The 15,453-nt window shown below is 40.0% G+C and overlaps 1 protein-coding gene across 1 annotated transcript in view; it reads right to left on the reverse strand.

Moving 5' to 3' along the window:
* The window catches only part of LOC139731847 (double-strand break repair protein MRE11-like), a 32,905-nt gene extending 19,070 nt beyond the window's left edge, over positions 1-13,835 (reverse strand). The window contains exons 1-8 of the mRNA XM_071642721.1: positions 13,798-13,835; positions 10,921-11,044; positions 9,631-9,775; positions 7,477-7,637; positions 6,987-7,074; positions 5,367-5,508; positions 2,619-2,733; positions 1,247-1,432 (exon numbers count right to left, since the gene is read on the reverse strand). Coding sequence (XP_071498822.1) covers positions 1,247-1,432; positions 2,619-2,733; positions 5,367-5,508; positions 6,987-7,074; positions 7,477-7,637; positions 9,631-9,775; positions 10,921-10,976 — 893 coding nt within the window. The 5' untranslated portion in view covers positions 10,977-11,044; positions 13,798-13,835. The remainder of the gene's footprint in view (positions 1-1,246; positions 1,433-2,618; positions 2,734-5,366; positions 5,509-6,986; positions 7,075-7,476; positions 7,638-9,630; positions 9,776-10,920; positions 11,045-13,797) is intronic.
* Positions 13,836-15,453: the final 1,618 nt, after the last annotated feature.

Consider the following 15,453-nt stretch of genomic DNA (forward strand, 5'->3'; position numbering starts at 1 on the left):
ACATATCATATCAGTCATGTAACTTACGTAAGTAAAACCTATCATGAGTCACCCTGATAAAGTCAATATTCTTGTAAAAACAAAGAATTTTATAAACTACTTCCTATCCAACTTTTGACATCTAAGAATGTGTTGTTCTTAGTTTGTTATCTTACACAAAGCATGTCATTACGACGTTATACATGAACTTACTGGCCCGTATTCTACTGTAGACCAAGGTTTAAACCAATTTTAGACTCTTAAGATTGTCAGTTAATAAAAATGGAAACCATTCTAAAATTTAGAAATAGATCTCGGCCAATCCATCAACCCTGTCTCGATATTGAAGTAGATTTTACCTACCGTACCACACTAACTTAACTTTTAATAGATCTAACGTTAGTCCTAACATTACAATAATGTACTCTAGCGTTTAATAGCTATTCGAATAGGTTCTACCGTTAGTAGGACCCTACTCCTAGTCCTAACGTTAGTCCTACGATCTATGGCATGGGTAGGTTCTCGATCTAGTCTATTACTAGTAGAACTCTACGCCAAATCGACCTCATCTGCAGGCTCTACCCTCTAGTCCTACGTTGAGTTCTTGGTCTAGTCTTCAGGTTATTTTCATCGTAAAGTTTAGACTAACGTATATGTAATACTATAGGTAGTAGTAGTATTTCTAACATTTAGATCTCGAGTCTCTTCTAAGTGTACAAGTACCGTGGATCTAGTACGCAGTAGGCGTATCTCGTGTGTACACGCGTGTGGCCGGCAAGCTAGCTGCTGTACGTATCCAGGCAGCCACTCGTTTTGTGCCATTGGCATTGATCTGTGTGCTGGTACCCTTAGACTTGTATCGTTAGACTCGATTTAAACTCGAAATAAACCTCCTCCTGGGTAGGTTTAATTTAAACCCAATTTAGACCACAGCTGGACTTAGTAGAATACAAATTAAACCTGGGTTTAAACCTGGGTCTAAACTGGTGGTTTAAACCCAGGTTTAAACCCAAAAAACCCACTTTAGACCCAAGCGTGGGTTTAAACTCGGGTCTAAGTTTTTAGCAGAATACGGGCCACTGTGGTTGTATGCTTGACTGCCTGCATACCTGACAATATCTAAATTCCAAACCTGAGTTTTGAAAAAGTTATGTACATCTGTCAGTCAGTTTGGATTTCAGTCTTGTCACACAATGCAACTCTGCCACAAATCATGACAATCTTGAACAAAATTAACATTTGTGAATTTAAAGGAACAAAAACCCACTTGGGGACTGCCTCCCCAGGAGACAGTGAGGTCGCAATGCTGCTGCCCGGCTGGCTGACAAAGAAGTTCTGCGAGGCGTTCCACTTTGGCTCAATGAGGCACTCATGCTCATGACCCCAGATCACAAGGTCAATGAAATCATCAAGGAACTGCTCCGGGATGTAATTGTGTTCACCATGCTTGGCCCTATGATGGAAATGATAAGAATGATAATGAATACGCGACCCCTTACAAGAAAAGGATCCAAAAGTCGGGGGAGGACAATTTTCTGAAAATGACATGACATCATTCCCTTACTCTTGCACTTATACTTCATATATAACATGAATCATAAAAGAATTCGGTTGCGGAGATATCGATGATTTTAGTAGCGAACGTCGAGTGGTTTAAGAAATCAGCGTTCGAGAAAACCGCCTTAAAAGTTTTCCTTTCAACGCGATCACTTGTAGTGGAGGCAAGACGGTTTTCACCACTTGACAATAGAAGGTCTGCTCCTAGCAACCTCCGCGCTGTTCATTCAAGCCTAGAGCTAGTGGTCTACGCATGACCAATCAGTAACCAGGATGCTACGCACTGACCAATAAGATCATTCCCTCGTTGCTAGGGGTGAGTCTATCAGCGGCGCTAAATCCAAAACTTCGGTCACGTTTCTGTTCCGTTGAAAGTCTCAAAATCATGGCCCATAAAACGCTAATTTCTCGCCTTTCCTTTGATCATTTAGCCTAAAAATTTCAGCAGATGATTGATAAGACATCAGACTACCAACATTATGCCAAAAATGGAAATCTGGTCATTTGACCGATTTTGATGATCTGACTTTGAATTCAATTTTCTCGGCTCAGACATCAGCAACTCTAGGATCTATTTGTTGTGGCAGGTCACATATTGACAAACGTTGGAAAAATCACCTTTCCTTTATAAAGCGAAAGACTGTCAAAATACTGGTTTCTTTTGTAAAAAACAAACAAACAAAGAACAAACAGAGGAGTTTGCACTTAAACAAAGAATTTGGAATTGAGTGGTAATATTGAAGATAAGAGCAGGGAGATAGAAGGAAGAGACATAGAGGTCGGAGTAAGGAGAAGAACGAGGGGGAGAAAGAAGAGAAGAGGAGGAGAAGGAGAAACAGGAGATGGAGGACTAACAAGAGGGGAAAATGAGTAGCATGAAAAGAGGGAAGAAAGGGGATGATGGAGGAGGCAGAAGAAGAGGGATGGTGGAGGAAGAAGAGCTAGAGGAAGATGAGGAGGTGCACGATAGGGAGAAATAGCAGGAAGATAGAAGGAAGAGAGATGGAGGGGGGAGGAGGGGAGAAGGAGAAGAAGGTTGGGATTGAATCCCAGGTCCGCAAAATGAACAACAAAATGCCTACCTGTTTTGGTGGATGACAAATAGATTAAACCAGGCCTCCCTGTCTTGTTTTGGTCGCAGCATAGAGATCTGCTTCTGGAGGAACATGCGATGTAAGCGCTCATCTCGGATCGACCCTGCATGAGAGAAGAGCGCGATGCCAAGGGAGGCATAATTGATCGTTCCAGTTGCACTGTATCCAATCAGCGAAAGCTGACTATGACCGAATACAAAACATTTGCTTCTAGCTCACCACATATATGTTTTTGGTTTATCTTTTCGCTGCAAATGCTTGTGCCATTAACCAATGATTACATCTGCAAGTACTGTATTCGTTACCTCTGAAAAAAACAAATACCTTTACCACTCTCACATGAAATCTAAAAGGTGACCCTATCTTAAATTTAAAGATGACCAACAGCATGAATTGATCAAATCTATATTGATGTATTTTAAGTTTTCAAAATGTGTTGTTGGCAGACTTTTTTTGTGTGTCTTGAGTTTTCTAAATGTGCCAGTCAGCATCAGAATGCTGTAAAAATGCAGCTGAAGCCTAGTCCAAGGTAGCCTATAATTAAAGTGGAGGAAGCAGTGTTAGATGTGAAGCGGGACGACTAATGCTTCACCGGGTTAAACACCTTACTCTTTGTGATGAATAAATGAAGTGCGCAAGGTGTGACTCTCTCACACACAGGACTTCCATTTTATGTCCTATTCGAGTGGTAAAAAGGGATAAAAAACTTCGGATTTTAAGTTTTAAGGTCTTGGAAAGTCATGCTGAATGCCTGGGCACATGCAGGGCTAAGGACCACAAGTTGTTTCACCAGCAGGCACAATCACAGAATAAAACAGTGAACACCTACATGTATCAGTGGTACACTAACTCTGTTCAACACTAATCCAAAACATTGACACAGGTTACCCAGTATCTAGGTTTCACCTGGTCGAGAAGGATTAATCCACACTTAGTTGAGCCAGTCACCATAACACTAAAAATAGATCTTGGAAGCCTAGGTAGATATAAATAGCACCCAGACCACATTTGTCATGGTTCAGTGATCTAAATAGAAACCCAGGTAGACCAGTGAAGGACAAAGAGCGAGACTAATTACTGTGTAGGCCAATAGACAGACTTTGACTATCCCCTCACTCCCTATTGATCTATCTTTTAATTTGACTCTCTCCCTCTCTATCTATCTATCTACTTATTTATCTATTTATTTATTTATCTATCTATCTATCTATCTATCTTTCTCTCTCTCTCTCTCTCTCTCTCTCTCTCTCCCTCTCTCTCTCTCTCTCTCTCTCTCTCTCTCTCTCTTTAATTCACTCCATCTATCTAGATGGCCAGCCAAATAGGAAAATGGAATAAATTTTGTGTGCAGTTCATATGGTGGGAATAGCAGCCAAGGCAGCTTGGGTAAAAAATGTTGGTCTTTCACTGGTTGCTATGGAGATGATTTGGCAGAACAATGTATGTCATTTTGTGACCTTCTTTGTGTCCTTGACTTTTTTTTGGATACATGAAGACATTCTTTTTCATCTGTCAAAATCATAGCTTTAAAATCGATCTAAATTTCAAGAAAATTCAGTCTTGATATTAGCGACCTTTCAATTCTGATCCACATAAATTGAAAAGCAAGATATGTTGACTTGCATTGTTTTGTCGAATCACAGCAAGGGCATACATGTATGTGACCCACTACAACAAAATGATCCTAAAGTCGGGCGAGGTCAATTATTTGAAAATTGCATGGCATAATTTCCTAATCTTTCTGCTTTAAATTAATATGTAACACATCTTATAAAAATAATCGGCTGCGGAGATATCGATGTTTAAAAGAGAGCATGTCGAGACGTCTGAGAAATCACTGTTTCGAGAAAAGCACCCTAAAAGTTTTCCTTGCGACGCAATCGCGATCAAGGGACACGCAAGTCAGTTTTCACCTCCGGACAATAGAAGGCAAGCCCTAGCAACTCCCGAAATGCTCATTCAAGCACAGCGTCGGCGGTCTCCTCACCGACCAATCAGTGACCAGGATGCCAGGAGAAGCGGCTGGGCATAGCGCACCCCGCCTACACGCACCAGTCGACTGGGCAGTGTGTGAGCTTCACGCTTCGGTTAGCGGCAAGCAGCAAACTGACCAATGAGATCACTCTGGTTGTTGTTAGGGGCGGAGCCTATCTGTGGCGCTCAATCCAAATTTTGGAACCAGTTTCTGCTTCGTTGAAACGCCAAAAAACATGGCCCAGAAAAAAATGTTATTTTTTGGTCTTTCCTTTCACCATTTTGCTTCAAAATTTCGACAGATGATAGAAGATATGTCAGACTACAATAATATGTCAAAATCAGAAAATCGTAAGTTTTGACCAATTTTGATGCTCTGACTTCAAACTCGATTTTCACGGCTTCGACCGTGCGCGACATTTGGACCCTTTGTTGTAGCGGGTTACATATGTTGTTTTGCCAAATCACAACATGTGCAGTTTTATTGCGACATACATTGTTTTGCCAACTTACAGCCCAGGCATTCCATAGGCTCCTCAATGACGTTAATGCAATTGTTGGCGTGACTGCTTGCATAATTGAAATATTACAGGTACCAAATGTCATTGAAAAAATTATCAAAAGATATCAAAGTTGATAATAATGCTCTTCCAAGAAATAAAGACAGATCTGAGGTCTACCTATCTCTTGATAACTCATAAAGAAAGAAACAAAATAATGAATACAAATAGCATAAAAACATGTATTTGATCTACAACTTACCCAAGCCAAATATCGCAAGCTTAGTTGTGCCCTTCTGCAATAAGATGGGTGATATGTCCACAGACTCCACTGATGTGCACTTCCCGAAGTAGTTAATCAGACCGGACACACTCAGCATATCCAGAGAGCAAAGGTTTCCAAGCTGTAGTGGCACATCATGGAATAATGGCACATGTACCATTAGGCTGGCTTACTCAATATATTACTGTAAAAGTGGAAATTTTCACGGTGTTGAAATTTTCGCACATTTCGCGCAACCAGAAACTAGCGCGAAAATAAAAGCACTCGAATATTTATGCTTGCCATATGTTCCTGTGCGTGATGTCTTGATTCCGCAGAATTAAAAACACGCGAAACTCTTCTTACCCGGCCAAGCGCGAAAAATTAGTCGCGCAAAAATATCCACTTTTACAGTATATGGACATCTAATCCATCAAGTACCTAGTAATGGGCTATAGATCAGTGCACAGTGATGGTTCAAATGATCCCAAATTTTACTGCCCCAGTACAAAAATTGCAGACATAGAGATCGAAATCCAAAACATTATAAAGCAACCAAGACTGGCCATACACATAATGTATACATTGCGGCAAGCAGGCCTCGAAATAGGATTTGGAGGGGCAAGGCCATTTAGAAAAGGGCACTTTTTCCAAGAGGCCCGCCATTAAAGGGCACTTAGGTCAGTCAGAGGGGCACCAAGGCCACATTGGAAAGGGCATGTTGGGTGTTTATACTTGATGTGAATGCCCCATAGAGCTGTATGCTATCGACCGTGCTGCTACACTCCAGCAGCGCATGCAAGCATAAGATCTCTCCGCAGCAGACGACGTTAGGCAGTAGGCCATACGCAATACGATGTAGGTTCTGTAATACAGTATGTTCTCAACGCATACGCCGCGCTTCCTTTGGAGCACTTCTGGCGCCATTTTGCTTGAGCATGCGGGCATGCAATGCAGAGCGAGAGAAATGGCAATGCTCGCAGCCGCCCGACAGGCCTGACATTTTTTAGCATGGCTTGCGACCACTTGCTCCGGCCCGCCGCTGTCTAGCTACGTAACTCTATGGCCGCTGCGCTGCGGAGGCAGTCGGGACGGTAAAAGCCAGTCGGGCGTACATGTATGTACACGTCGTCTCGTATCTCGGAAAGATACTTTGAGTTTGAATCAGATATATTGGGACGCGAGTGAACTGAAGGTATGATATTTGAGATCAGGAAAGTTGTTCAAGCTTACTAAAGTGTACACTTTGAGAAAGGGCATATTATACGTCATAAATAATAACTTTCATTCTAAAAGGGCACCACGGCCACAAGTAAAAGGGCACATTTTTTTTGGCCGTAACTTTGATCAAGGAAAAAAAGGCATTGCGGTCAACGAGAGGGGCACCGACGGCCATGGCCGTCGGTTAATTCGAGGCCTGAGACTCTTTTGTGAATTGGAGACTAAGGCCCTTTTCATGGCATGAAACTTTCATGAATCACCACTGGCATTAAATGATTTGTAGACCTTTCATGTGCATTTTTCTTTCACATATCTTGGCTCCTCGTGAAATTGGTGAAAGTTTCATGCACGCAAACATTTCTGGTTTTCCAGTATCACAGCCAACATTCCAACACTCACTCCTGCCGGGTCGTCATGGTTACCATGGATGGAGAAAACCGGCATGTCTATGTTCAGATTTGGGTCCTCATAGTTCACATTTGGAAACCTGCAAAAGATTCACAGCAAATAGGACATGGGTTGGGATTTTAAAATTAACACTGTAACTGTGTTAGAAAGTGACTACATTGATTACTGTGTGACAGACTAGGGTGATAAAGTGTCCTCAACGATGAAAATATCAAACCCAGCAATGAGATTAAATGACTTTAAATTATGTTCTGGAGTTAAATGTCTTGCCTACTGTAAACATGCAACATGACATTTCATCTTTATGAGTGAAAAATAAAAAGAAATGTTTTGAAATATTTCTGCACAACATTTCTTCTTCTTTTTTTAATCAAAGGCCGACAAGAAAAGAAGTCGTGTAAAATCTCCCTTGGAAAGGGATAAAATGATGTTTCTGACATCTCTAAGATCCCTACGAAAATTTTATCGCTCGACGCCTTACGGACTGGCAGCAAAGTTGACGCTCTGGTCGCTGAGGAACTCCAACTGGACAGGTCGGTCTCCCATGCAATATTTCCGCAACAAGGTCATGACTCCGTGGAGAGCCTTGCGTGATGGCTTGTTCTCGTGGAAGAGATCACCCCCAAGGAGTACCATGTCCACCTAGAAATTGATGCACACATTGACATGTTTACAAGTTTTTGGTAAGGTTGAGTACATTTTCTTGACACAATTGACTCAGAAAAGACTGGCTATTTCACTATTGCAGTATTCATCTAAGATATTTATACAACCTGTTGAGGACGAGTCCCGAATATACTTTGGCAAGTGTCTATGGGAAATGCATGTTGAAGCAAAATCAGTCCATTCTCAATGGATTGAGAGTAAAATACCACTGTTCTACCTCTAGTCTTCATGTGCAGAATTCAGTTCTTTGATTTGTGTGGTATTGATGAATGTATTTTGTGAAGAACAATGATCAACTGGTTAAATTATCAATTTCTGCACTTATAGATTGCATAAATTGCCCAGTCATACCTTCTGAGCATTCATATTTTTGAACAAAACCATCAATTTTCACATGAAGTCCATCCCTAGAACAGGTATCTAAGCAGGTCAATGATTCTTGTAATTCGTCCTAGACACAAACGTGCTTCAAAACAAGTACAAAACGTGTAGCCCCAATGACAGTGAGTTGGTAAACTCATCAAACATAACATTTTCCACACGAAAGTTGTGGAAGAGACAGTATTCAATGAAGAGGAAACAATAAAGATTTGCTTGATATCCCAACCTTTTCTAGTTTCTGAGGCCACACTCACACAGGAAAAAATATTCTTACTATCTTGAGGCACAAGCGGTGAGTTGGCTCAGTCAGTAGCGCGTCTGCCTCACGATCACACGGTCCGGGTTCGAACCCAAGTCTGGACTGAGCAATGTTGTGTGTACGCATACCGTCCCCTCTATCAAGAGGCAAAACACTCTGTCCCTCGGATAGGACATAAAATGGAGGTCCCGTGTGTGAGAGAGTCACAACTTATGCACGTAAAAGATCCCGCTTCATTCATTCATCGCAAAGAGCAGGGTGTTTAACCCGGTGAAGTGGTCCCACCTCACATCCAACTGGACCCCATGGAAGACCAGCTTAAAGGACAAGTTCACCTTCATAAACATAAGGATTGAGAGAATGCAACAATATTAGTAGAACACATCAGTGAAAGTTTGAGGAAAATTGGACAATCGATGCAAAAGTTATGAATTTTTAAAATTTTTGTGTTTGAACCGCTGGATGAGGAGACTACTACAGCTCGTGAGTCAAATGCGTACAACAGTGTAAAGAAAATATAAAGAAAATTCAACATATTTTCACTTTTTTGCATAATAAAAGAAGAGCACTTGACTTGCCTCTTCCTAAAGGCAGGGGGAATAATATTACCCATAACATTTGTCGGTAATGAGTCAGGGGAATGTGTACTTTTTTCAAAAGATGAAATTTTGTGAAATTCTCTTTATATTTTCCTTATATTGTTGTACGCATGTGACATCTAAGTTATTCATACACTGCAGTAGTCTTCTCATCCAGCGGTTACTGCACAAAAACTTCAAAAATTCATAACTTTTGAACGGATTGTCTGATTTTCCTCAAACTTTCAATGATGTGTTCTACTAATATTGCTACATTCTCTCAATCCTTATGTTTATGAAGGTGAACTTGTCCTTTAACATAGCTGAATATGGGCTATCCAGCCATCTTCTCAGATGGAAAATGAACAAACAAACAAACAAACAAGCATTGTGCACTAAAATCTCTATGATTATGCCAGCAAAGCAAAACATTATCTTCTTCAAAACCTACATTGTGTACTGTCTATATAATGTTCCTTAATTTGTTTCCCTCTGCTGATCTGTCAAGATGTCATTAGGATGACTGCCAATATTTGTATAATTTCCAAATCAGCCTCCGAGTGGGATTGTTGTATTGTAACACCAAGTACCAGTAATTTGTAATACATGTACTATCTCTTCAGTGAAGCTGGAATGTGCTCTAACACACAGAGATGTCAAGCTGACCGAACTGCACCAGAATTAGAAAGACTAAAGCCAAAGGGCTGATACTGCTTGATACTGATAGGCATTTCAATTTCAGATGTCATACCTCATGCTTCCTGGCCAACTGGAGGATCTCTTCAAAGGAGTTGATGGAGTCCTTGTCACGGATTGGGTCCTTCTCCATGTACCCCACGTGGCAGTCGGTGGCCACCAGAATCTTTATTGTGTTCTCGTCATCCTCATCCGCATTTCTTGGAGGAAAACATGAGAAGGAGGAGGTGTGAGGTACAGTGGTGGTATTTCATGGCAATCTCTATCTGCTTCTTGCCTGAATGTAGACCCACTGTCTCTGAAAATCACAATTCCCAATAGATGCAATACACGGTACAATTTATTCTCACGAGCAATCACTTCATCTTTACTGTGTTTTGTTTGCATGTTGTGCAAGCAGTTCCAGAGTGCTTTCTTCACAGATTAGCACAGATGTCTAGAAACTTACTGTCGATGAATACGGATTACCTTATCCCTCTGATCCCTATTGTGTCACCATGGCCTTCCTTATTGGATTGAAACAAATTGCTACACCCGAGTGGGCTTGCTAATCTGCAATTAGGTAAAGTTTGGATTGATTATCAGTAATGAATGCTGATGAAAAAATTTTGCAAAGTAAGCTTAGTGCCTGAGCATATAAGGGGTTACCTTTTGCTCCCATCATGCAATGCGTCACGCATTCTTTGACCCTAAATTTGAGATATTTGCACACTGTCTTCCCCATTTCATCACATGGGGTATGCACAGGAGGGTTGAATTTTTTTATTTGCTCAGACACTAGATAGATTGAACTTGCCAAACGTTAACACCAGCATTCAGAAATCTCCCAAAACTGCAACTAGTTGTAAAGGAGGCATGTCCACTTACAATGTAGATGCAATAATGAGAATTCATGTAAAGAGAAGGCCAAGGTACATAACACGATACACTATTTTAAAATATTAGAGTCTGCTCTTTCAGAATCTGCCCTCAATTTAAAAATCCATCTCTGGCAACTTGTTGTTGGGTTTTGCAATGTAGGGTCACATTACATGAAACTGGTTGACTGTATGAAATCTGTGCAAACTTGGTCAGAAAATACAAAATTTTGCAAATATGAGACATTTGAAACATTCAATACAATCTTCTTAAATGTGTTGCTCCCTATGGATCAGGAATAAATTTAGCAATATAGAGACTTTGGTTGATTTTGCAAAACCGTTCTGCAGTACATAGCGATGCATTACCACAACAGGCTTCAATGTATTTAAAGAAAGGTTTATTCTAACTCATGAAAATATTGGCAAGAAATAGTTTGAAAAATATGGCAGAAACCTACACAGCACTGATCTATATCTTGACTTACCCAACATCCACAGGTTCTACATCTCTGTCACTGTCCTCACTGAAGGTGTACGACATGGCTGAACACTATCCACTGCTTTTTCCACTAGACTCAGACTAAATTCAACATATGCAGTACTGTAGATCTGTCCAGAAAATCAAAACAAAAGTTAATTAGCACGCTGAAAATGGAACAAGAATAGACAAAACTAACAAAAAGAGTGTCATAAGAAGAACAAATTTGTCACCATATTTCATCACGACTCTTTTACAGCATAATACTATTACTAGATCTATAATTTACATTGACTAGATCGTAAGTGACATGAATAATATATGTGTCATACTTGCTTCTCAAATTCTCAAGGAAAGATCAGTCATCCATAATTTATATTACAAATAGGGTAACATCCACAATTTATATTACAAATACGGTAACATCACCAGTATTCGGTCACTTAAGGTTTTTTGCAGTATTTTTCAAACTAAAATAATACATACATACATTATATCTAGAGCAATGTATGTTCATATCAAATTTCTTTAATCTCAACTTTCAGTTTGTAAAATATCTCACAGAATTGCACAAAATCCCGAAATATTTCACCTTGAAAAGGCCCCAGAATACGGTCACTGCAACCAGTATTCGGTCACGCGATGTACGTGTTCAAAGACAATGCGTGTTCAAGGCAGCTGAAAAATGCGCACGCGCGCTACCATGTTGGCGCAAAATTGCATCGGGGATGTTGCGGCGACCGTTGGTGACCGAATACTGGGGCCTCGGCACTTGCATTCAGCCCTTGTACATTGAGACATTGTATCGGCCCGTACGGAAATTTTGTTTTTCTTTTGCGTTTTTGAGGATACCATTACACTCCAAGCTTGCGATAAGCAAAAAATCCCATGAGAGAACGGCGTATTTCTCGATTTTTAGCGCTTTCTTCGGCGACCCGTACTCTTAAAACTGGGCCTTATCCGCGCATGCTTTTGCAAAGTAGCGCCAATTCTGTACTTTTGACGGTAAAATTTGGGATTTTGGATGGATTTTTGGAGGGGGCTAAGGGAGTTTCCTGTTGTGAATGAGTGTGAAAGTATGTGAATTGATGTGATATGCATATGTTGCGACAGTTGAACTTACTGGCTGGTGACTACTGATAAGTGACCGAATACCGGTACCGTTACCTGACCGAATACTGGTGCCATGCCCTTACCCTAACCATGATTGTGGTCTATGTGACCACTCCATTTTTCAATTCAATTCAATTCAATTTTATTTGTTCAATTCTACCAAGAAAACAAATTACAGAAATTGTAATATTGGGTGAAGACAAGAAATCAATGATTACACAAATATGACAGATAGAGCAAAAAGAGTTAACATATGTGACCGTGCACCTCAAAACGAACATAGAGTCGCACACACTGATTTTGCGTGAGGACTGAAAATAAGTGAAATGGGTCAACCTAGCCGAACTTGACTTTTTCATATTTTCTGAAAGAGCGGGTCTTCTTTTACATTATGCTAAAATTTGGTATCATAAAACGGGCAGGAAAGTGTGTTTTTTTAGCAGTTTATCTTGAACATTTTTGGTAGAATAGTGTGATTATGTGTGTCTTTAGAATCCCTTTTTCATTTCTGAAAAACCTTGTCCACACTCTTCACTTTCATCTATAATAACTCTCGAAAGGATAGTGCTACTGCTTTGAAAGTTGGCATTGATTATGGACAGAATGTGTTAATGAGGCATGCTTAATTTCAGTTTAATCTGATAATCCCTTCATTGTTGTTACTCTGGTGGTTTACTTCCTGTTTTTTTGTCGCATTCATCGCACAGCCAGCTCGGTTTGGTAAAGATTAAGCGCTTGAATAGACACTGTACTTCAGAGCCTCTTTTCTCAGTTCACATTTTTCCTGAGTTTGTGCTTTCTTTCCAATATTTAGATAGGTTAGGAGAGTCCATTTGATGTGAGTTATACATCATTTTAAAGCTTAAAGTCTGTTCTTTCAGAATATGGTCTTAACTAAAAATTCACGTCTGGCGACTTTTTGTTTGTTTTGAGGTGCAGGGTCACATATAATACATGAGGTGGAAAAGATAGTAAGTCCTGCTGAGAAGCAAAGCTTGTAAATTGCAGAAACTCCTATTTACAGATACAAAGCAAAAAGCCACCAGATACACAAGACTGGAAATTTCAGCCTGAAAACTATGCACAATATATACATAGGGCTCTACAATATGCGAAAATGAAATGAAAATGAAAATGAAATGATTCACAGACACTGCTGTATAGTGTATATTTCATCAGTGCATGCATGTGCAGTGTGCATGGTGACAGGCGAGCTCCATGAACATAGAAAGACACTCTTTAAAAATATCCTACCATTGATTGAATACCCATACAGTCGTGCCGTATTAAAATTTGTAACCACTTCCAATTTTAGCAAGCAAGAAGCCAAGTGGCAAGATTGACTTGTCTATGCCGTATCGCCCCGGTATGGCTGTATGCCTTGGTCCTGGTTGCAAATATTTAGCAGCTATTGGTATAGAAATTTACGTTTGTCTAGACTGGAGACCAAAATACTTAATATGTTACACTGCTCACCTGGTCATGCTAGACAATGATACACTGGATGATAGAATATGTCAGGTGATGTACAAATATTGTGTAGATCTAAACCAAGTCATGCACGACAAACACAAACATCAATACATGGGACTGTTATAACTTCACCCGCACTTCCCTCCCTCACACAAGCAAACATTTCAATAACAAACACTCGTCATCTAAGATCATTGAATATGATCTGGATACACTACTACAGAGACGTATGGGAACTCTAAGTTAGAGCATATGTCATTAAGTTAAAATATATCAGTAAGTGGCAAAATATACTCACATCGTGGACAAGTGCTCGTGTTATTTTTCTGATTTGGGTTTCCCACGTTTCTATTTTTATCTGCAGAAATGGAAACCGCCCTCTGCGTTCTTAAAGGTGAGGGTGAATCACGACACTGACTGGGCCCGTTTTATCAAAAGATAACCGATTTTAAATTTCCTTACCACACAGGTTGCCATAGACTTACAGTTGAAATCAACTTTAAAATCAATTTAAACTCTTCATAAAAGAGGGCCCTGTGCTGTCTGCTCAACATTGATACTAGTTAAAGTGACAGTACAGGATTGGTGAAGATGAGAAGTGGGCTTTTAACTTTTTAGCGAGATACCAAGAAAACACTTATGATTATAATAGTACAGAGCATACCATTTTAAGAGGAATTCAAAGTTTATTTGATGAAAATCCGGTTTTCAGTGACTGACACATCCAAAAATCAAGTAAGACAAAGCGATCTTAATAAAGTGTGGGTCCCACACTTTATTAGAATCGCTCTTTTTGAATATCTCAGCCATTTCAAAACCAATAATTGAAGACCTGAATATAAGAACGACCCAAATCCAATTTTTGGCCAAATTCAGTTTGACATGGGAAATTGTAGCTTATGCATGCACTTATCTTGTGTATAAATGATAAATTGTAATTACCCCCTGAAGTGCCTGAAATGAATGAATTAATTCTTATATGAATGTAAAAATGAAGGACTTGGGTCATTCTTACATTCATATTAATACGCCCTCTCTCATCCTTCTCTCATCTCTATGGCAGAATATCATGTATAATTTATGATTCAAAGAACGACCAAAGTCCATATTAATGATTCAAAGAACGACCAAAGTCCATATTAATGATTCAAAGAACGACCAAAGTCCATATGATTCAAAGAATGACCCAAGTCCATCACACAAAATGCCCTCTCCACGATTAATGCGAAATGTTACTTTTATTCTTGTCATAATAACACTATCATGTTCTAATTTGTATATACAATGTTGCCTTCCGATCACAGTTAAATAAAATATTATTGGACAAATGAAAAAGATAGGAAGTTTTTTTAAGTTTACTCGAAAAATGGTCTTCCATAGACTTGGGTCGTTTTTATATTCAGATACTCAATTATTTCAACAAATAAACATTGAATTCCTCATAGAATATTACATGCTCTTTTATATTTCATAAGAGGTTTCTCATTATCTCACAAAAAAAAATGTTAGAAACCTGAAATTAGGTCTCAACCGAAACAATACGATCCCTTTAACAGTAGTCCAGCTGCAGCAGCTGCAGCTGCGGCTGTGACCGGTCCCACGGCCACTGGAACACACGTTGTGAGACTTTGAATGATCGGGTGCACGTCGCGAGACCGGGGACATCCCACGAGTCATACTTACGGCCCATGAGTCATACATGTAGCTCACAAGTCATACAGTCCATGAGTTATACAGGTCACGAGTCATACAGCCCATTAGCTCGACACTAAGCTAACAAGGCCCACGAGACCGACGCATTAAGCCCCGTGTTATATCTGTCGAACTCGTGGGGTGTTTTTATATACCTAGTGTCGAACTCATGGACTTTATGTGTCTAGTGTCGAACTCAAGGGCTGTAGGACTCGTGAGCTGTATGACTCATGGACCTGTTTTCAATGTCGAACTCGTGGGC

The sequence above is a fragment of the Diadema antillarum genome, unplaced genomic scaffold (genome assembly GCF_040938485.1).
Source record: "Diadema antillarum isolate AM-2024a unplaced genomic scaffold, OU_Dant_1.0 seq00000386_RagTag, whole genome shotgun sequence".
NCBI lineage: Eukaryota > Metazoa > Echinodermata > Echinoidea > Diadematoida > Diadematidae > Diadema > Diadema antillarum.